Here is a 23,241-nt window from a genome sequence, read left to right as displayed (position 1 = left end):
CTGCAGTCACTCCCTAGAGAGAAAGGAAGTTGCCTAGGGACAAGGAGGAGTTCGAGGGGGAGTGTAAACTCTGGGATCCTGTCCTGGACTACAGACTCTGGCAAGAAGCTCAGAGGGGGCAATAGGCGCTGGGAGCAGAGGAAGCTTGGGCTGGTAAACCCAGAGGTGGGCCAGGAGATAGAGAAGTGAATTAGGAAGGAGCCCAAGGAAACAGCAACAGAGTCAGAGACTGCATAGACTGTGGTTGTTAGGCACAGGGTCCCTGGGCTGGAACTCGTAGTATTGGGCAGGCCTGGGTTCCCCTACCAGCCATTGGGGAAGTGGCACTGGACCTGGACTTGGCCTGAAAGACTGACTGACATGGCATATGGACAGCTTGTCCAGTGGGACTTTAAGACCCCAGAAGGGGAGGACCAAATAGTGACCTGGCTGTAAGGCTGAGTCACGAAGAGGAAGCACCCCAAGTCCCAGAGAGATAGAGAGGCCATGGTGCAGGCAACTGCGGAAAAGGGGCACCAGACCAGGCGAGAGAGAATCCCCAGACGCAGCCACAAAGAGGCACCCCAGGGGTAAGTGTACCCCGTTAAAGTGAAATGAGCCAGGACTACTTACCATTTCTCTTCCATTGCTTTCAGGACAAAGCTCTGTGCTCTGAATAGCATGGAGCTGGTGACCAGGCTGGCCTTGGGTATATCTCTGATGATGGAAGCTTGGCACTGCAGTAGTTCCTCTAGAAAAGTCACACAGTCACCTCCTCTCATCTGCACCAGACATTCTTATCATTGTAAGGACCTCCTGAGCCCTCCATGAATTTGCATCCCTAGTGTTCACAAGGTCCAGGAGCTCCATCACCATCACTATCCCCTCCACCACATTTGCCCAATACATTTTCCCTCCTTCCTTGGCATTTTCCCCTTTTATAATATCACTTTTTAATCCATGAAGAAGTCTGCAGGCCACGTAAGTACCAAGGCACCTCACACACTTTGCAAGTGACACTACTGAGCTCAAAACATCTAAAGAAGATACAGTAGGGAAGAATAATTTCCTCCACTGCTAGAATCACAGGGTGAAATTCTATGCAGGAGGTCAAACTAGCTGATCATAGTGGTCTCTTCTAGAAATCTGTGTGGCAGTAAGAGTAGGAACCTCAGGAAACAGTGAGATGAAAATTAGAGTCCCCGAAGAGCAGATGCCCCACTGGTTTGGGCAGTGAGAGCTGGCAAGGTCCTGTGCACTCTGCTACAAGCTGGATCCAAATCTTGCTGCAAGGTCCCTGGATTTAGCAGCATTGTGGTACAGCAGACTGGAAATGCCTACTGACAGCTCAGACCTTCTGCCTCCACTAAAGTCCCATTGTGGTGCTGGAGTGATACAACAGCATCGTAAGCCAGCCCTAGGTAGGGCAGCTGAGGATGCTCCCTGTGGTCAAGAATCCTCACCGATTTGCGTACAATTGTATCAGGGAGAGTAGCAGCTCCGCCACAGCCTTGCTGTGTGCCCACATATTCCCCATGCTGGAGTAAGTGGGCAATGCGCCGGCTTCCCCTCCCCTACCAATGCACCAACCAGTTGAGGTGGTGCAGGGGATTGTCCTACCTTGCTGTGGGCAGGCCCAGCCACAAAATTACTATTTCCCTCCCACCCTGGAGCAATAGGGAAGTCGGGAGTGAGTTGTACCCCACGGGTGTCTGTGGCACAATGCATGTCCGAGCCACTCCTGGGATGGTGAGCTTAGGCGCTACCCTGTGCCCAGAGAAATCACTCTAGGATGGGGCATCCCTTTCCCTAGTAACCTTAGTGGGTAGCCTAGATCACATTTGCCTTCCTGGGTAGCTGAGATCTGTGGAGTAGGGAGTCTGCGTACCAGCAGGCACTTTGTTGTGGAAGAAATTCTTGAGGATACTGTTGATCAAAGCCCTCTGAGCCTTGGGGTTGGACTCGGCGCTGAGCTTCTCCACCGCCTGCCAGAAGAGCAGTGGGGCTTCAGCATTATGTTGTTTGAGGAATTGCCTGAAAAACTCCAGGTGGCCGGGGTTGTGCAGCACTTCCATGAGATACCTGGTGGGGAGGAGGCACTGGGTGAGGATGCAGCACTATGGCAGGGCACTGGACCCTGATCAAGAGCTGGAGCCCTGCACCCACATCTCCATTGGCACAGGGAGTTTTTGTCAGACTCCCAATGATGGTGAGAGTGTAGAAAGCTTGGGGACCTCAGCGCATGGGATCTGATGAAGGCACTGGCAGAGTACGTCTTCTCTGTAACAAGGGAAAACAGATGTGTGCCTCCTATCCAGCTACTGATTCATTGAGAACCACGTGACCAGATGAATCCACCCATCACTCAACAGCATCAGTGGAATTTACCACACCTGGCTGCCACCAAAGGGAGCAACTGAGCCAAATACTGACCTGGGTTACACCAGTGTAAATCCTGAAGCCTGTGGAGTCATTCTGGATTTACACTGGTGTACCAGACAGCAGAATTTGACCCAATGGCTCTGGGCCTTCCATGCTTAACAGAAGATCCCAACCAGAGAACTAAGGTGGGAGCAAGGTTAATTTCACTAGACTTCAGCTGTGCACTTGAAGGCATCTGCCCTGACTGCCTTGGAACCCACAAGTGATCAGCAGCACCCAGGCCATATACTGGCCCTTATGCTGAAGGAGTATCAGCTCAGCAGGGAATCAAACTAGACAGGTACGAGAAATAAATGAATGAGGGGAGGAGGAAGCTTTATTAATGATGCTCAACAGTTCCACCTGATGGGTAACTAGTAGTGATTCAGCCCTCCAGGCTGAATTGGATGTTTCCTGTACAAGTAGATGAGATGTGAGATTGCATATGAGGGTGTGTGGGGGGAGTGGGGGATACAGAGTTTCTTCCCCTCCTCCCCACATTCCACGGCCCAGATCCCAGCTATATCAATGTCTCTGTCTGAGACAGCCCTACTCTGAGGCAGGTGGGACTGCTTCCACAGGAAGATGAATCAGATGGCAGGTGTTTGGGGGGTTAGAAAATGTGACGCCAGAGAGAGTGGAGGTGGTAAAAAGGAGAAAAGCTCCATGACGCATGGTGCTGTACCTGGGTCTTAGAGAGGGCTTTTTTAATATGGGGATCCCCTTCTTCATGAGGGACAGACTTGTCTTGCTCGAGCGAACAGTCTTCCTCACTTCGCATTCAAGATCGAACGCTGTTACAGAGAGAAGAGATGTGGGCCCATGGTTACTGGGAGCCATGTTGCAGAGAGCACAGACTTACTCAGCCTCCAGGTGGAGGAACCCAGAGGGCTCTGGGCAATCTCCAAACCCACCATGATGACATTCATGTCACGAGGCCAGCCCAGAAGAGCCTGTGCTGTGGGAGCTTGTCACCTGAATATGGTCAGGTCCCTTTGGGGTTGGCTGCTGGGAAGTGTTCCTTGTCCCTGAACTCTGGGAAAGGGTGCTGGAGTGCAGGCCTTTCTGGGGGGCCAGGACTCTCCTCTCCCACTTCCTTCTGGAGATGATCACCTGAACCACAGGAAGCAAGTAGGTGGGCCTCTCCTCAGCCTAATCCTCTCAGGGTGCCTTCTGGGCTCAGTCCTTCAAGGTTGTGTCTGCTGTTCTCTGCCCATGAGTTTGTTTTAAGTCTGCCCTGGTTCTAGCCCCTCATAAGCACTCACCAAGGGAGGGAAACATGCGGCAGAAGAGCTCATAGTCCTCGCTTAACAGCTCTACAGCCATCGAAGGATTCCTGAGGGTCAGCTCCTCGAACGTCATGCTCCTGTAGTCTGATGGGGCAGAGAGAAAAGGGGTTGGACTAATCACTCGTTCCGCCTGTGGTTACCAATCAGCCTTGGGAAGGTGCTTGAGGAAATAATTCATGGTGTTATATCCACAGGAGTGCTCGTCTTCCCACCCGCCCCCCTGATTCCTTCTCTATCCTGCTCCTTTGACTCACCACTGTGATGAGCAATGACCAAGACAGGTGGTCCACAGAAACTCAGGCTTCACCAAAACTGCTTAATAATGACAGGTTTAGTAACACTTGGCACTTTCCAGACATTACTGAAGTCTCCCAGCCTCCCTTCAAGACGTGTGTTGCTGTTCCCAGTGTACAGATGCAGTCGATGAACCACAGGGAGATTAAATGGCTTTCTTCAGGTCACACAGTGAGCTAAATTAATCCAAGGGTCTACAACAGCTTTCGCCAGCGTCGAATCTTGTGCATGGCTCTAGGCAGCAGAAGTCCGCTGGGCGAGAGCATGTGGCACTGTTACAACCTCCCCTCTACTGGGGGCCAAGGCAGTCCAAGACGTGGGATGAAGCCAAGGCAACTGGCCACGGGTCTCCGTGCGTTCCTGCTGTGGCCTCCACCCGGTGCAATGTCCCAGGATGGTGCAAAGAGGCACAGTTTGCTCCTCCTGTCCCAGCATGAGGGGATCTGATCCAGTGAGTCATTGTCAAAGCTGGAATTACAACGCAGGCATCCCTGACCTCAAAGCCCTGCCCCTATTCCATACTCTCCTGGGCATATCATATGGGCTCCCACTCCATATGTACCTTCAGACACCCTACACAATGGGAGACGTGTATCGTCAAAATCACCTTTCACCAGATCACCATAGTGGGCTGATATCTCAGCCAAGTTTGAATTGTCTGCCATCTCCCTCTGAGCTGTGTTCAAATAAAGGGTCACAAAACATGGCCCGCATGTATTTTTCGCCACTCTTTGTAGAGAAAAGCTGAACAAAGAAAGACTGCAAAAAAGGTTTGCTGTGAGGCTGACGCCAGGCATGGAAAATTTCAGCCCCAAGTATCAAAGTTCAAGGTGGCTGCAAGCAACAGAGCTTGTCCAAAAAATGCAGAAAAAATGTTGCTGAAAGTTTTAAGACCCTTTTTTGGAACACTTTAACTCTAGAAGCTGGTTGGAAGAACAGCCACCATTTTTGCAAAATAATGTTGTCAACTATTTAACGTTTTTTCCAACCAATAAGCAGCTGAAGAAGGTCTGCTAGAGGGAAACCACTTTTTCCAGGTTTCCTATAGGGATCACTGTAACCCTGCCTACACTGTGTATTTCAGTCTTACTCTAGCTTGACATGAGTGCCTCCCACTCAAATGACTGTGTCCAAGCCCGCAGAAGAGACTCCCTTTACCTGTCTTGCGCACAACAGGCTCCAGTTCAACCTGGATCGATCCCCCTTTTGTGAGATCCTGAGTGGCTATGAATCGCCAGTGCTCCTCTGAGAGTGTCTCGAAGTCCCTCACTCCACATAAGGCTTGGCTCAGAGTCAGGGATTCGTTTATCCTCTTAGCCAGCAGAAGGTGTTCATCTTTTCCATAAGTCTCCTCTTCTCCCACAGGCTTCTGGACCTTGCTCCTCTGAGACTACAGCCAAAAGAGTGGAGAATTATTGCTGGAGCCCAGATGACATTCTCGAAATTGCTACGCGAGAACACACCGGCAGCTTCTCCGCTGGCGTGAGCACCAGCTGCATTGCACAGCTAGTCATGCTGTAAGATGGTCACAGTCATACTGCGCTTAAACGCAAGTGGTTGTTTTTAGTATAGGCAAGGCTCGGACAGTTGCTGGTGCTGGATGCTTATATTGCAGTAGCACACAGAGGCCCCATTGTGCTAGGTGCTGCACAAAGCAACAGTCCTTGAACCGAAATGCTTATGATGTAAATATGCAAAAGAAACAAAGAGTGGGAGAAAGGGTGTGCTATAATCCCCATGTCTTACATGGGAAACTGAGGCACAGAGCAACCACATGATTTGCCCCAGGTCACACATGGAGTCTGCGGCAGAGCCAGGAAATTAACCTAGGTCTATTGAGTCTGGTGCCTTAACCACAAGACCACCCTTCCTCTCCATTATGTAGGGGAAACCCTCATAATGCACCTAGTTGTATAATAATGTGGAGGACAAGGTAGAGGATGTGTCTTCCTGACAGCAATTGATGATCCGGATGTGCCCTGAAGCATGAGAATTGTTAGCCCTTGAAGTGTAGTCTAATTTAGAGTATCCAGTAAGTAACATAAAAAATGCTCATATCATTCAGACACTGGCACACTCATGGCATTTTATTTAACTCATGGAACAAAAAGTGCTATTGGGAGAGAAACAGCCCATCCCTGTGACTGGCTGAAACTGCTGATGCACTGCATGACACCATGAGCCCAATTCTGCCCTCCTTTACGCCTGTGTGACCTCATTGGCTTCAGCAGAGTCTCTCCCCTTCCCCATGCAGCCAAACTATATCCTTCAGGGCCTGCTGCTGGCTTCAGGTTTGGGCCCTTAACCATTAAGTGAGCAATTTGGATGCTTCACAAGGCAACAGGACTAGAATGTCCTTTACCTGAAAATTTTAAGATATGCCCACAAGCTGCCTGACCTATCCCTGGTGCTACTCCACCAAATTCCATAGCATGACACCAAGGACGAACTTAGCCCAGTTGCTTCATACCCTGCAGACCTCAGGGTTTTAGCACCGGCTGAAGTGCTAATTGCATTCATGGGCCAATTCTGTGATCTGAAAGATAATTTCCCTGTCAAGGGATACTTAAGTACCTGGCTAATTAATTTACAACCATTAGAATTAATAAGGGCCAGATTTTTAAAGGTATTCAAGCATTGCTTTGCTGAGTGTTGCAAGGTCTAACAGAGTTAGGATGCTAAATGTCATTTTTAAAGGGACTTAGGAACATTGGAGCCTAAATCCCATTGACTTTGATGCTTACATGCTCTGTATATCCCACCTGGTGCCTGGCTGCATCTTTAGGTACCCAAATACCTTTGTAAAACTGGCCCAAGATCAATATTTTCAGAAGTGGCCATTGGTTTGGGGTACCCGGCTTAAGAAAACGAAGGTCTGATTTGCAGCCAGACACGCTAAGCACCCAAGGAAAGGGCGGCTGCAGGTGCTCAGCACCTTTTAAAGCCAAGGCCCAGGTATCTCAGGTTGGAACCCAAAACCGAGACACTCGAAAGGAAACATCAGTTTGCAAATGTTGGCCTCCGTTAGCAGGGTGGCCCATGTGGGTTCTGCAGGAATCCAAATAAACCTGGATATTTTAGCACTTCTGTTTGAAAGTATGTTTTTCAGAGGCATTCTTGCCTCAAGGTGCCATTTACGGGGCTGGTATTCCATGAGATCTGGTCTTCTTGTGGAATTTCAACCACCAGTTCAGAGCAATGCCACGGGAAGAGGAGAACTCATGTAATTTGGTTCCTTAAGGCAGTGAAAAAACATGTGAAAACCATAAACACAAGTAAAGCACAGTTAAAACTGCTAGCTGCCCCTCCCATAATGAAGGCCTTTACTGGCTGCAGGGTCACCTGTCTGTGTGTGCAGACTTTTTTCTCTTTGTGTAATAATGGCAGCACCTGCTATAAGCAAGGGAAAAGAGGTGGGTCCTTAAAGAATGTATCAGTTACTCACTGTATTTCCTACCCCTGGTTTGTGTATGTGATTGGTACCTTGTTGTGTTTCCTGCCCAGACAGGTTATTTTTTTTGCTAATCTTGGGTAGTTTTTGGTCAGGCAATTCTCCGGACAGCTCTTGCAAGGCCTCTTTCAAGACACCACCAATAGGCTGCTAAATTTCAGAGGTTAGTGGCTAAGGAATTCGGGAACGCTGCTCCAAAGAGCTGGAGAGAGTGTCTGTTACACACACACCTACATGCACACACAGAAATATTCACACAAACCCTTCCCCAGGTGTGCACAGTCATTGTATGCTCAGAACACATGGGTATGCAGTGCACAAAGGGACACAAACATCCTCAGGCACACCGGCCAGGGGCCATCCTTCCAGTCCCTCAGCCGCATCACAACCTCCTCTTACCACAAAATGAAGAAACGTTTCATCATCATCAGCAAGAAAGTCATCGTAGAAGAAGCTCAGTATCTGATAAGGCAACAAGAACATGCTTTGTAAGCACATGCTTTGAAAGCTCTCAGCTTTCAGTTTGCCAGGGAGTGCTTTGAAAAACCAGTGTAGTGCTGGACTAATACCCTCCATGGATGCAGGAGTCTATTGCAGAGCCATAAAGGACAGCCCAGGTGGCCCAAGAGTGGGCTTGCCCCACACTACCCTGTCCATATGCCTCAATGCTGACCTGGAAGGGCCATGGCTAGGGGGAAAAGGGAATTCATTCTCGGTCCTTGGCTAAAGGGCCAGCTGAAGGGTGTTTTCAGTGACGTAGACTGAGTTAAGCCCATCAAGTCATTTTGCATAGGCTACCCAATAGCTATGGTTATAATGGCATTCAGTCACAGATTACATCACACTGAGAACACCAGCCTCAGTGTGACAGGATCCCTAGCACAGTTGCCCACACCATCCAGCCCCCTGGCTCACGTGTCTTTATTGGCTGGGCAGACTGACTAGTGAGCTCCCCACTCACCTCTACCTGGTCCACAGAGCATGAGCTAAGGTCTTGGAATCAGACCATGTGGAAGGTCATTTTTAACTTGAGGCAGCACTACCTCTGCCAAACAGAGAATAACATCTGCTGCGTCCTTGGGGAATTCGGATTCCTGACCAGACAGTGTGCAGCATGGTGTGCTCTTGCACCTCTACTCTCCTTTCTCTGCCTCACTTCTGAACTGAAGCACCATCCTCATTAAGTAGGCATTAAGCTGCTTTTGCAAAATCTACATTTGGGCTCGCAAATGGGTAGCTGCTCATCTAAGTACCCATGTTGCATGCCCCAGTTTCTGTTTGCAGGTGTAAATCAGGCACAACAGCTGCCTACGCAAGTTTTGTGAGCAAAATGTAGGTGCTAACCTTTGAAAGTTTAGCCTTTTGTGTTTCTGGGAATAATCCCTCCTGGAGTGTCTGGTTCAGAGTTTGACCTCGTACAATGGGACCTTAGAAGTCAGAAGCTCCAGGTACTGTGTTTGCATGTGTCCCGTGCACATTGTAAAGGGATCGTCAGGCACCAAAGTACTCAGTTTTGCAATGTTACAAATGACTTCCATTCATGCATAGCAGCAGCCCAACACTCTGAGAATGTCAATCACACTTCCCAACATTAGCATCATGGCAGCATTTCCTACCTTGCAAATCTCTTCCTGTGCTTTTAATATCCAAGGAATGACCTCTCCAGAAGGCAGAAGATCTTGCAAGTTCCTGAGAGTGTTCGGCTTTAGGGGAAGGTGCTGGCGGTTGCTTTCTGTTAAGTAGATCTCACATATCCTTTCACCCATCAAATGGCGCAGGAGGAAGCTGCCTTCTTTGCTGGAGCTCAGCAACATGTGCAGAAAATCCTCCAGATCGTGCCACAGATCCAAAAGATGAGTCTCCACAGCATAGTTGTTGCTCTTCAAGAACTTCCCGAAGGGACGGCCAGCGCAGCTGTCGGCATTAAGTGCCCAAGGAAGGAAATCCAAAGAAGAAGAGGATTTGACGATCTTTTTCAGGGCTAGCAGTGAAGGCAGCTGGGCAATGGGTGTAGAAGTGCGTACATCAGAGAGGCTTCTCCTTTTGCCAGTCTCCTCCAGTTGAAGAGGCAGCTGGGCATTAAGGCTGGGTGTTTTGAAAGAAGTGGCCTCTTCCATATCTTTAACAGCCCTTTCTGGATCTTGTGCCCACATAGAAGTCTTTCCCAGGGCATCCTCTTTTGGAGGTGGTTGCTTCGTGTCTGTCAGACTAGTTGTACTCCAGTCTGAGCTTGGCTGCCCCTCAGGCTGCAGCCCATGTCTTCCGTGTTTCTCTGTTTCTTGAGGTTGTCTTCCACCAGTTACGAGATCCCAGATCTTCTTCTTGGCTTTTTTACTGGAGTATGGCTCTGACATAGCCCGGCTGTTCCTAATACTCATTGTGTGTGCAGGAGACACTGCCTTCTCCTTTGAGCCCACCTGTAATAAACGCTCTTGGTATTCCCACAACAGAGGCTGGCAGGCCTCCTCCTTCTCCATGTTCAGCTTGCAATGAATGAAGAAGTTAGGGAGCCAATAACTTTGGATCTTAAACAGGGCTACTTTCTGCATCTCGTTCAGGATCTCCCTCCTGGTGCTGATGTACTGAGGGTGCCAGCCTGAGATCTTCAACAGCGACTCTGAAAAGGGCATGGAGAATTGTAAAAAGTAAGGGCTTAATACAGAGCCCACTGAAGTCAATGGCAGTCTTTCCGCTAACTCAGTAGGCTTTGGATCAGACCCTGCAAGAGTAGGTTCTTGAGAAGTGATGAGTAAATACGGCAGGGGAGAGAGGAGTCCTACAGCCTGCACAGTGCTCCTCATTCCATTATTTCGTATTGCAAGCTGCACATACACAAAGCTATTGCAAGGATGTCTAATTTTAATGACTTTTTTAAAACTTGGATTTTTGATTGTGGTTTATCTGTTCCATGACAAAGCAACACATACGCTGTGGCCGTTTTTGTATACGTGCACAATCCCGGCATACAGCATGGCAGTCAGCAAGCAAAATAGCTCACTGCTTCCAGCCACAAGACAATGGTTTAAAGCAAGGGGAAATAACAGCAATAATAATACTTTGCATTGTAGAGTGTTTTGTAATCCACAGAACTCAAAGCACTTTATACAGGAAGGTAGAAGTGCATTACTGCCCACTGTTTTCCAGATAGGTTAATGCAGGCACAGGGACTAGCAGTTAAGTGACTTGACCTAGGTCACACAGTGACTCAGTGGCAGAGTCAGCAGCTGAATGCAAGCTGACTGCTTTTCAGCCCTCTGCTCGGTACATCAGACTCCGGCTGCTCCACATACACCTTCATCTAGAAAGGGCCCAGTGGCAGGGTCATAACCCCACCAGGGCTTTCTGTGAGTTAACGTCTTAGATTAGCTTGACTACTGTACCAGTTTGATGATGGGCCGCACAAGCCCTCACCCTGGCTGAGGTGGAATAACACTCTCAAAAGGATGCCAGGACCAGTCAGTCTCCAGTTTTTCTCACTCCTGTGTTTGCCCTCTCTGCTCCACCACTTTCCTTCAGTTCTGCTCTGGAACAACTCCCCTCCCTTGGGTAAGAGAATGGATTTCATTTCCATCTCCCGTCAGTTCCAGTCTCCACCACTGCTCCTCAAGCCTGAGCAGGTGGAGGAATGGCCCTCTCTGGGGTGAAAGAGGTATTTGGTCTATGGGGGGTGCGTGAGCCCCCTGTTTGGGGAGGCTAGTTCCTGGCCCGCCCCCTTTGTCCCACCCAAGCCCCCAACCGTGGCCGCAGGATCCCCACCTCAGCCACCCTGAGTCCTGGCCCGCCATCCGGCCAACCTGCCCCAGCCGCCTCAAGTCCAAGGCTGCAGGCCAGCTGGCCCCAGCTGCCATGGCTGGCCTGAGCCCTGGGCCGCTGGCCCACCTGCCCCAGCCATTGAGAGTCCCAACCCACCAGCCTGCCCACCCTAGCCCCAGCCCCAGTGCCTGCTGGCTTTGGGGGAGAGGCTGGGCAAGGGTGGGAAAAGGAGCAGCGTGGGTGAGGCCATGGGGGAAGAGCGGGATGGGGGAGGGTGCTTCAGGGTGGAGCATGGACGGGGCCACGCCTGGCAGTTTGGGGATGCTTAGCCTCCCCTAGCCTATGATACCAGCCGCCCATGATTTGGTCACATTGTTCATTGAGTGCTGGTATCTCTGGAACTATGAGATCTCTAACCAGATACTGATGTCCATTCTGCAAGGTGGAGCTGTACGAACTGACTCCATGCTCATCAACTCCCTAGTTGTAAATACAACCCCATGTTTCTATCCCCAGCTCTTCAAGCCAAGCGTAGGGTGCTGGACATGACCAGAAAGTGAACAGATGCACTGAAGTCTTGTTGCTCCTGGAAGTTCGGATTCTCAGTCTCAAATTCTCCTTACCAATGGTCATGCTGCAGAGGCTGACCACTGTGGAGCCCTCCTGCAAATGCGTGGCCCTCAGCACTTGGAGCAGAGACAAGTAGAGATCTCGCTGGGCAACATCTGACTCGTCAATCTCCAAGATCCTTTCTGCAGCAAGCCAGAACTTTGTCAGCTCTTCCCCTGTGGGTCAGACACACAGCACAATGGTTAATGGCAGGGAAGGAATGAGAAAGTGGGGAGAGCGTGCAGGAGAGACATCCCCTGAAAGCATTGCTGATGAGACAGGCAGGTGCTATTCTAAAGTAGAAGAGTTCTACTTTAGTAGAACTACTTTAGTGGCCCCGCCTTAAAGTTACATATCCCAATGTCCAGATGCAGGGATTGCCACTCTGCACAAATGTATGGCTACATAAGGAAGTAGGGGGCAGTACGAAGGAAGCTCTCTATGGTCACCTGCCATTCCTTGGATGAAAGAACGAAAGCGCCACATTCCCCTGCTACCGCTAATGCACTTTTCAAGCAGCCATTGATCTGCACTCTTCCATTTCAGCATCTCTGCTGCAAGAGAAAGTGAAAGACATCACATCAGAAAGGACTCGAGCATGTGCATGTGCAAACACATCCCTATGCTCGAATACTTTCTGATGTGATGTGAAATTCCAGTAGACCCCTCTAGAATCCTTCAAGTGATCTTTGTTAGTTTCTGCTGGAGGACCCGCAGTGCCAGGAGCCAGCAGGCCAATGGACCCTGGCCCTGTTCCAAAACTTAGTTGCCCCCTGGAACAAATAAGAGCCAGTTGCAAATGCTCAGCTGGAATTCCCACTAGTGATACCCAGCACATGAACATATGGACATGTAAAACCACACACATGCCCTCCACACCCTGCCATCTCCTTCTCTGAGTTAGCCCGTCCCTGCTCCCATTTTTTATCTTAACTGGGGCTTCCCTTCAAATCTTCCTGGTGTTGAACATTAAACCTAGGTTGCAAGAAGAAGCCTGAGATGCAGAGGAAAGATCAAACTGGTGTGAACTTTGCTCCTGTTGACTTTATAATACGAGATGAACATGGCTCAGCTATCTTTGCAGCTCTTCTGATAATGACATTCTGATTCTGAGCTTTTGTTGAACCACATGGACCAAGTTAATCCATGGTATAACCCAAGTTTATCCAGGATGTCTGGACCTTGTGCTGCAATAGCCACCCAGGCAGAGCAGCTACTTCCCCACCTGCAGGGAATTATGTGACTAGCACCAGTTGGGATAAAAGGCTGGAGTTCAGCCAGAGAGTGACTGCTGCCTGGGAACCTGGGGAGGACTGCACCAGCTGCAAAGTGGGAGGAAGCAGTGCAAGGAGCCAGAACCTCCAAGGACAAAATGCTAGAACCAGCTGCTCTTTGAGAGGGGCCTGGAGGTCAATGAAGGTAGGAAGTGGCCCAGGGAAGCAGATCTTACCTGCTTAGTACAGGGTCCCTGGGTTGGAACCCAGAGGAGAGGGAGGCCCTGGGTTCCCCTCCCTGCCTCCAAGGAAGGGGATGTGAAAGCCTGTCTGATGCAAGAAAACAAGAACTAGTGATCCCGGTATGGGGCTAAAGACTTGGCATAAGGTCATTGTACTGTTTGTTTGTTAGGCTTTCTATTACCCCAGAAGGGGTGGGATGACACACCATGTGGCTGGAGGGCTGAGTTATGAGAATGGACAACCACTACAGGCTCAGAGTGGCCATCAACAAGGGCCACCAGAGTCCAAGAGGCTTCTACACTGTGCCCAGTCATTAAAGGTGCACTGGCTGGTGGGTGACCTTTCTACACCCAATGACTGCTTTAAATATTGGCTTCCCTGGAGTTACACCAGATTAATCTGGCCCTATGCGTTTGTGCCCCATGAAACACCAAGAGGATCCTGTTTGCCTTTCTCCCATTTGTCTTCACTTTCAACAGCTTTCCATTTCCCTGGTAAATGGGCTGTTGCCCTCGTGTTTTGGGGTAACACTATGGCCCAGATTCAGACCTGCTGCAACTATGACACAGACTGGCTGGTTCACAGGCTAGGACACTATTTTAGAAGCATAGGACACAGCAGACAAGAAATAACGCACCAATAAGCCTAAATCAGGGCTATCTCCTGACCCACCAAACCTACTATACGTCACTGGAACAGTGGGACTCCCAAGGGCATATACCATTTGTTTCTATCCAGAATCGTTCAAAAGATGTCATTTTTAAATGGTTGCTGCTCCTTCAGATGAGGAAAAAAACAGGTCATCTCAGGACATTTATAACAGAGGATTATTTCAGCATCTCAAGCATCATGGTGGACAGTCCACTTTTGGGTGCAATTCCCATCAAGATTTTAGGGAGAAATTGACTGGCTGGTGACTTTAATGGGAGTGTGCAAGTTAGACTTGGGTACAAGTGGTAAATGATTTTAAATGCCAAAACAAGGTGTAAGTGGTGAAGTGGGCAACTTGCAGCAATTTAACCCTCAGTCATGGGCGTGCAAAAGGAATGTAACTTATGGAGAGGGGGAAAGGAGGACTGGAGCAGAACAACCAACTACAGCAAGTCCCTTCACTTTGTTCTGTGCTCTTCTGATATTTGCTTTTTCTGCTCCATGTTTCAGGGTATCATTTGTTGCACCCCTTCTGCATGCTCATACTGTCAGAGTCCCCTTCCTGTAACCACGGTTTATAGACCAAAATAGCCTCCTCAGCACAGAGTGACCTCGCAGGCATCGTAGGTGTGGGGCCACGCTAGTAGAGGTGGAGTAACTGCACATAAAAAATCACGATTGCACCACTGCTCATGCCCGTAGTAGCTGAGTGACTCCTAGAGGAACTGCCAGCAAATTCTCTCTCTCTCTCCAATATCTGCCTGTTTCAAGCCTGAGAGGAGCTTGAAAAGTAAAAGGAATACGATCTTTTTATGTGTGAATTGAGCACATTTGACCTGGAATCACTGAGACAGAATAGAGTCCTCAGGTGTTAAGGCCAGAAGGGACCAGTCTGACTTCCTGCATAACACAGGCCATAGAATTTCACCCAGTGAGTCCTACATCCCGTCCACCACTTCTGGTTGAGCCAGAGCCTTGCTTTTAGAAAGACATCCAGTCTTGATTAAAGACCCCAAGACTGAGAAGTCACTGGGTTCCAGTGTAAGTTGCTACAATAAACAATGCCCCTTTTGAGCCTTTTTCCCGTTTACAAATATTTTCCCCTACACAAATGAAACCATTTACAAAAAATGCAACCATTTTATAAGCACGATGACCTAGTTCAGAATGCGTCTCCAACTCTCCAAACCTCAGTCAGCATGCACCAGAGGTGAGCACCTTAACTGAACGGAGTCAGGGTACAGCACTGCTGACGTGTGAAATCCTGCCCTGCATTAAAATGTTTGTGCTTAAGGTCACCTCTGCTTACCTGCCTCCTTGGATCTAATGAAACTGAGAAGCTCCTGACAGAGAATGTAATGAAGACACAAGTTGGTTTTACAGAAGTGCGGCAGCCGGTACTTTTCCATCCAGGTCAATAAGCCTTTGTACTTTGGCACCTGTATTCCCCCCAAAGATTGATTAGACTGTGAGGAATGATCTATCCCTGGTGTAGCTCCATTGACCTCATTAAATGAGAACCCATTAGGGCTTGGGGCCTGTAAGACTCCCAGGGCTCAAAGCCTGGTAGGACTTGTTTTTCATGACCTTTTCAGGGTAATGAACATTTTGTGGGACGTAAACCCCATTGATCCCAATGGGGTTACACCTAGGGGGACAGGGATTTGCTTCCTGTCAGTGAAACCAATGGGAGGAAGAGGTGGTGATGATGCAGCTGGAGCATCGGGGAAGCAGGGTCCCCAGTGAGAACAGCAGGGATCAATAGTGTCAAAGCACAGGCAAATCCTGCTTGTAGCAGTGTAGAGGAGAGACCCTGCAGGAGGTGGCTTAGGGTGAAGGCTCCTGGTTTTGCCCTATCCTGTTTAAGGATGGAATGTTCTGCTCCACACTGTTCTATCGAATTCAACGAAACTTCTGCAGATGGGGCCTGATCCTACTCCCCCTCCCCGCCCCTAAGTCAATGGGAGTCTTTCCACTGACTTCAAGGGAATTTGGATCAAGCCCCATGGAACTTCCTCAGGATCAGGGCCTTGATCACTTGTGCTCCTGATTGTCCCCAGGATTCACAAAGAACATGATTCCCTATGTTAAAATAAATCAATTAATGGAATAAACATGAGGAGGGGACAAAAGGGAAGGAGAGTCAGCCTTGGAAATCTTAAACTCTAGTTGTTCTGCCCATCCCTGTTGTAGAAGGTAACAGCCCTCCACTGCATGCTAAGAAGGTTATTGCCTCACCAGGTAGCATGGTAACTCTGGCCACAGGAACCACTGGCAAATGTTGGCCATGTAAATGGGTGTCTGGCCAAAGACCTGTGAAGAAAGAACAGGAAAGAAGTGAGAGAGATTGGGGTGTGGGGGAGGGGCTGATTAGTGGAGTCAATAACTCCTCCTGGAAAAGCCATCTTTCCTATAGACAATCCTCACCACTTATTCTTCCAAGTCATGCAGAGTTCTTCCAACCTTTCTTGGTAAGCAGCAACACTCCTCAGACACAATTATTAATAATAAATTAAATAGCTGTTTAAAACCAAAGTGATGCACCCCTCCCTATAGTCACTGTTCTCAGTGTGTGGTCTGTGATGTATTTGTATTACAGCGGGGCCTAGGTACCCTAGTGTTTTAGTGTTGTATGTACAGGGAGTAAAGCCCCTCCCCTACAGGGCTTACAGTCTAAACAGACAAAGAGTGGGAGAAAGGAATGATTGCTCCCACTTTGCAGATTAAGTGACTTACTTAAGGTCACCCAGGAAGTGTGTGGCAGAGCCGGGACTTGAAGCCAGTCTTTGGGAGACTTAACTCACAAGCTCATTCCTTCTCTTCCATGAGCTCTGTCCTACTAGGCCCAAAAGTAGCCATTTTAGGAACAAGCTCTGGAGAAATTTGTAAGGCAGAAGGGATTCCTAATTCCCACCAGCAGTCACAATTTCTGTTTGACATCTCTAAAGACATCACCTCCAGCAGTTCAACACCCGTCCAAGCCCGAACATCTACACTACTATCTTTTAGCCCCATGGGACCCAGTCAGTTGACCTAGGCTCTGAAACTCAGTACCGGGGGGGTCTTTTATTGCAGTGTAGACATACTCAGGGAAACTGATGGTGCTGGAAGTGGTGGAGTTGAGTCTATATTTTCACTCTTTCTGATCAGTATTGAATCATTGTCCAAACAGGCTGTGATGCTGGCAGGCCAGGCACCAGCTCTTGCCAAGGCTTCAGGCATTAGCTAAGAACAGACAAACTCATAGCTGGAGACCACACCAATTCACTTATGTGTTAGTGTTGTTCAAAATAGGTATTAGTGTTATAAGTATGTATGTATGTTTAGACTCTACAGGATGCTTACAAGTTGTTGCATGCGTTAATCTCATTTGTAATGTCTGTATTCTATGCTATAAGGAAATAGGTAAGGTTTGCTTTATGGCTTTGAAAATGTTTGCTCTAAACTTGTGAACTCATATGAAAAGAGTGTTTCTCCTTCACCCTCCACCGCTTGTCCAGAAGGACCATCAAAATCAGATGGGCCATCAAGGAACATCACAATACAAAGGATTGGTAAATGGCCCTATTGCACCTGGGAACTGCCATGTGCAAGACCTGTCCTATGGACTTGGAGGCTGAATGAAGGAAATAAAAAACACAAACACAGGAAAACTTGTCATTTCTTTGCTATTCTAAGTCTCACTGGGAGACTCCCAACTGAGGCAGAAATCCCTGGGTCCACCCTGGAAGACATCTTGAATTGACAAACTACCACATCTCTGTCATCTTTGGGATTTAGATTGCAACTCATTTGTGCATATATGGTTGCTTGCTTTATCCCTTAAATAACTTTCTTATTTTGTTTTTCCTTGTTAATCAACCTTGAAATTCGTTTATTACAGGATTGGCTATAGGCATTGTCTTCGGTGTGAGATCTAAGACACAAATTGATCTGGGGTAAGTGACTGGTCTCTTGGGACTGGGAGCAACCTGAATATTTTGTGATTTTTGGTGTAAGTGACCATTTATCATTAAGTCCAGCTTGTCGGAGTGGCAAGATAGACTGGAGAGTCTAAGGGGACTGTCTGTGACTCCATGGTAAGACTGGTGTAGTGATCCAGGAGTTCACATCTGTTACTGGCTTGGTGAAATCTTACTTGTAGAACACACCACCAGTTTGGGGGCATCTGCCCTGTTTTTGACAGTCTGCCCTGAGGTAGGCAGTCCCTGTTGTGAGCGACTCCAGACAGCACGACACAGGCACTATGTGCAAAAATAAGGTGTTATTCCTTCTGTGCTGCCCAAAGTCCTGCTTGGATAACTACATTCTGCCCATCTAACCCCCTCCCCCCCGTACATAGCTTGCAACAGCTGACAAAATTACATCCAAAGATGCATGCCCATGGAGCAGGGGTAGGGATAGCTACCAGAGCAGTACTGGCCTGAAATTCACAGGGTTCCCTAAGACCTGCAAACTCACGGAGGGTAGAATCCAGAAAGAGAGTGAGCTAAACTGTAAGATGGAAACTTACGGGGAGATTCAGGAATGTGTTGAAAAAATCTACAAAGACTTCATCTTCCAGCAGAACCACCAGCTCCTTGGAGGCTATCGTTGCTAGGGTTGGAGAAGAGAAACGGTTACCCAACTTTTGTTACAGAGAGGGAGAGAAACTGAACCAAAAAATGAATTTTAAAACACTAGGGTAGCCCACTGGGGAGTGTTATAGGGCCCCCTCTGTGCTAATTACAGGAGGTATGGATGTGTTAGAGCCACAATTTGCAAGCTTACGCTCAAGCTGCAGCTCACACCTTTAGCTCTGGAAGTTCCCAGTTCAATCCCTGGTAGTCTTCATACTAGGAAAGAGAATTGTTTAAAACGGTTCTTAAATAATTCCTTCTAAACCCAGTTTAAGGAACACAAAAGGAGGAGAATGTTTAATAGATTGGGTTCCTGTAACACTGAAAAATCTAAGAACACCTCCACAAGAGGCTTGGGAAGGGTGGACAAGTTCTCTCACAGTACACTGTGGAACAATTCCTACAGCTGCTCAAGTTAGTGAGGTGCTAAGAATCCTGGGCTATGCCCCAAAATTATCATTGTGCCTGACCTGGGTTACTGCAATGCCAATGTGGACACAGCTGTGACTTTAAGCACCCCCTTGTTCTCACACTACTGCAAAGATGCTTGTACAAAATATGCCTTGTAAGGTATCATTTGAAAACTAATAGCAGGTCTATAGAGGTGTAAAAATCATGAATGGTATGGAGAAAGTGAATAAGGAAGTGTTATTTACCCCGTCACATAATACCAGAACCAGGGGTCATGCAATGAAATTAATAAACAGTAGGCTTAAACAAACAAGGAAGTACTTCTTCACACAATGCACAGTTAACTTGTGAAATTTGTTGCCTGGGGATGATGTGAAGGCTAAAAATATAACTGGGTTAAAAAAATTAGATAAATTCATGGAGGATAGGTGTATCAGTGGCTATTGGCTAAGATGGTCAGGAATGTAACACCATGTTCTTGGTGTCCCTAAACCTCTGACTGTCGGAAGCTGGGACTGGATGACCGGGGATGATCACTCGATAAATTGCCCTGTTTGGTTCATTCCCTCTGAAGCATCTGGCACCAGCTACTATTGGAAGACAGGATACTAGCTAGATTGGCCATTGGTCTGACCCAGTATGGCCACTCATGCTCTTATGTTCTAGCACAATGGTCCTCATTGTAAAATGCATGTATTAATCTAATATGTGAAGTTATGAGTTCCCTCTCTATAAGTTTACTAGAAGATGCGTAAGAAGACAGCCTAGATAAGCAGGTCCGTCCTAGACAAAGAAATGAGGGTTTACCTGAGTTTACCTATTAGTCATTAACAAAGCTATAAAGCAAACCATCCTGGGTTGTCTTGAGCCTGAACCCGAGACACATAGAATTAACATGGCTCCTACACACCAGAGAGACCAAATCCCCAGGAGGCCTTTCTAACCTTGAGAACAAAAACTATTATTTAGGAATATAAGGAACAGAGAGAGATTCCATTTTTAGCTTTCACCTAAGACAAGAGAAACCAGTACCTTGTACATCTGAGGAAGGGTCCTGACTGAGAGACAGCCAGCCATGCCGGAACAAGAGCAATTGGTGAGCGAAACCTTGCGAGGTAGAGTATTAGACTTCTAGATGCATGTTTTCACTTTTGTTTGCTTGTAACCATCTCTACCTTTATTTCTTTTGCTTGGCTTCACTTAACCTATGTCCTGTTTGTAACAGGGTTTACCAACCCTGCACTGGGCCAATGGGGTGGGACCAATCACTGTGGGCCCAGGAAGCCACACCCCCTTACCCCTGCTACACATGCTCCAGGTAGATGGGACAGATAAAAGGAGACATCCCAGCTCAGTCTGGGCTGGCTGAGGAGAAGGAAGGATGTGTGTTGCAAGCTCCTGCAGAAACACCTGAAACTCCAAGAGGCAAAAACTGTGGACCAGGATTAGGCTGCAGACAACCAGACGACCACAGAGATTTATGGGGACACCGAGCCGCTGCCAGCCAGGAAGAAGCCTGAGGTGCACCTTGCGGTAGGAAGTGACCCAGGGAATGTAGTAGAAGTGGATGCTTAAACCCTTAACAGGGAATTTCCCAGCTTCATAGGGCCCTGAGTTGGAACCTGGTGGAGCAGGATGGGCCTGGGTTCCCCTACCTCTCCGCACTTTCCACTACATGTGACTACTGTTTGTTTGCGCTACCCCGCCCAGGGGCTACAAACTGACTGTTTGTTCTGCCCTGCCCAGAGGGTCAGAACCCCCAATTGCTATTGCCTGTCCCAACCAGGAGGCTCAGGGGCCATACACTGTTTGTTTGCCCTGCCCACCCAGGGGCTACAGACTGCTTGTTCTGCCCTGCCCAGGGGCTGCAGGTTGATTGTTTGCTTGACCTCGCCAAAGGTCCTGAGCCTGCCTTGTAGCAATATCTGATCCCACAGGGAGTCCTGATGACTGTGTGATGGGGTGTACCAACCCTGCACTGGGCCAACAAGGATGGCCCCTTTTGACAAGCAGGATTCCCCCATCACATTGCTAATAAAGTTGTTTGTTTTAATCTAAATCAGCCCAGTGCTGTGTTGAATTTAAGTGACTATTAACTTCAGTTAACATGGCAAGCTGCTGGGTATTGTCTCTCTGAAGGAGCAAACAAACCTCATTTCTCTGAGTAGTCCAGGAGAGGGCTGGACCTTTCAGGGCAGATCGTTTTGTACAAATTCAGGATTGGAAGTGCATTGGGGTCATCTTGCCAGGAGTAACCAAACCTGGGTGGGGCTGTTGTGTTGTAGGCAGGCTGTTGCAGTCAGAAGCACTGACCCAGAGCTGTGCAGCACACAGACACTCAGGATATTGCATTCTTGTCTGGTGGCTGTTGGTGTCCAGGCTATGACCCACAGCAGCAGAGCATTTAAGCTATCCAGGGTTACAGGGCAGGCAGTGACATAATCCCTTACTGGTCTGGATTGCACCCCAAAACATGACAGTGGCTACATGGGTATGAGTTGAGTGTGGCTGCATAGCGTGGACACTTGCGGGTGGGCGTGGCTAACCAGGGTGCCCATTCCTGGGTCCCCGGACCTGTGTAAACTCTGCAATGAACATATCCTGAAGAAGGTTTTACGTAGCCAGAGTTTGTCCCAGTGTGGGATCCCAGTTTCTGAAAGGTCAAAGGGCAACGCTCGAAACAATTAAAGAGCCTAGCTCAGGCACAAATAGCATTAGTACTGTGAAATCAATGAGTCAGTGCAGGACAAAATAAAAAAGAGACACTGTGGCTGACTGCAGGAGAGGACCAATCCCAAAATAGATTTTAAGACTAAAACATCATGTGCCAGAACTCCAGCTGGTGTGGATAGGAATCACTCCTTTGACCCCCGAAGCTACTCCAGCTTACACCAGCTGAGGAACTGGCTCTGTAAATTGTTACCCTTTAACTACTTTTCTGCAGAGCACGCTAATAAATTCCCAGAAACCAACACAGGTCAAGGGACAAGAGAGACAAAGTGACTCAGGTTACACTGACAGTGATTAACTTCAGAAACTCCATCCATCCAAGGATCGAAAGGTACTATACGAACATTATTAATGAAGGTATTATTATCCCTGTTTCACAGATATGGAAGTGAGGGACAGAGGCAAGATGGGCACCTAGAAAATGTGCACTCCAAATTAATGGATACTTCTGAAAGCTTACACTTAAGTGACCAAGATCACACAGCACCTCTGTGTCAGGCAGGAATGGAACCTAGATTTCCTGAGTCCCTGGCCTGTGCTCCCACTTTTCCCTCTTTAATTGCTTGCTAAGGCCTCCAGCAAGAGTGTGTTGCAGGTAACTCACCTGTCTTGTTCATGTTTCCCCTGTCCTTGAGATCTTTGTTGTCACTGCCAAGCAAGACCATTCTAGAGGGAGTTGTTCCTTTGTGATGCGTTAAGGATTGCTGCTCTGCAGAGTTCCACGTGGTACCAGCTGGTGAAAGTGCAATGCTACTCTGAAAATGGCACTGCGGAAGTCCCTGTGTATCATCCGCTCATTGATCTCTGATCAAATCTGGGATCATTACTTTTCTAACTGCAAACCCTACAAATGTACCTTGGGAAGCTCAGCATCAAGCTGGGGACTTTCTCTCTCAAGCATCATCCCCTGTAAGAAAGATTCTGAAGGCCCAGAGTAGGCCCTTAGTGACCTCTGTAACCCTTTTGTCTTCAGATTAGGCCATCACCTGTCCTCCGGCTTCTTAAATGGTGTAAAGACCTTCCAGTCCTGTCCTGTAGCAAAATCAGCTTCCAACAAAAAACATTTGCTGTGGAAGCCACAGAGGAAATACTGGATCCTAAAATACAGCCAGTCACTTCTCTTGATTATGGTCACAACCCTCCAATGAGCTTTGTCCTCACTTCAGGAGCTCACAGTGCAGGAGCCCTGTTGAAGTCAGACTCAGCACAGAATCACCTTCTACCCACATGTGCCAGGGAAGAGAAGAGCTTGTAGGGAGTGTGATGGGTTTGATCACAGAAACCCCCTTGGGACTGTCACCTGATGTGCTGAGACTACCTCTGAGCCCGTTTTCCCTGCTAGTTTGGGCCTCCAGAACCCTCCCTTGTTGAGCCAGATACACCAGACTGCTCCAACACAGACCCAGGGTCTGAACCACATGCCCCAAAGCTGCAGACTTAACTGAAAACAGCTTAAGAAGTGCTCCTGTCTCCAGCACCCAGACACCCAGCTCCCAATGGGATTCAAACCCCAAATGAATCTGTTTTACTCTGTATAAAACTTATACAGGGTAAACTCATAAATTGTCCACTCTCTA

General features: G+C 48.3%; 1 protein-coding gene across 1 annotated transcript in view; it reads right to left on the bottom strand.

Moving 5' to 3' along the window:
- RGSL1 (regulator of G protein signaling like 1) overlaps nt 1–22,329 on the bottom strand; it is a gene marked incomplete at both ends in the record, with an annotated part of 31,729 nt that extends 9,400 nt beyond the window's left edge. The window contains 13 exons of the mRNA XM_084637993.1: nt 613–730; nt 1,868–2,061; nt 3,086–3,194; nt 3,666–3,773; nt 5,142–5,373; nt 7,834–7,896; nt 9,051–10,051; nt 11,811–11,972; nt 12,246–12,350; nt 15,214–15,343; nt 16,143–16,217; nt 18,418–18,500; nt 22,269–22,329. Coding sequence (XP_084494119.1) covers nt 613–730; nt 1,868–2,061; nt 3,086–3,194; nt 3,666–3,773; nt 5,142–5,373; nt 7,834–7,896; nt 9,051–10,051; nt 11,811–11,972; nt 12,246–12,350; nt 15,214–15,343; nt 16,143–16,217; nt 18,418–18,500; nt 22,269–22,329 — 2,441 coding nt within the window. The remainder of the gene's footprint in view (nt 1–612; nt 731–1,867; nt 2,062–3,085; nt 3,195–3,665; nt 3,774–5,141; nt 5,374–7,833; nt 7,897–9,050; nt 10,052–11,810; nt 11,973–12,245; nt 12,351–15,213; nt 15,344–16,142; nt 16,218–18,417; nt 18,501–22,268) is intronic.
- Nucleotides 22,330–23,241: the final 912 nt, after the last annotated feature.

Source organism: Lepidochelys olivacea (assembly GCF_965140295.1).
Source record: "Lepidochelys olivacea isolate rLepOli2 genome assembly, chromosome: 8".
NCBI lineage: Eukaryota > Metazoa > Chordata > Testudines > Cheloniidae > Lepidochelys > Lepidochelys olivacea.
This window is presented reverse-complemented; position numbering and strand designations above follow the sequence as displayed.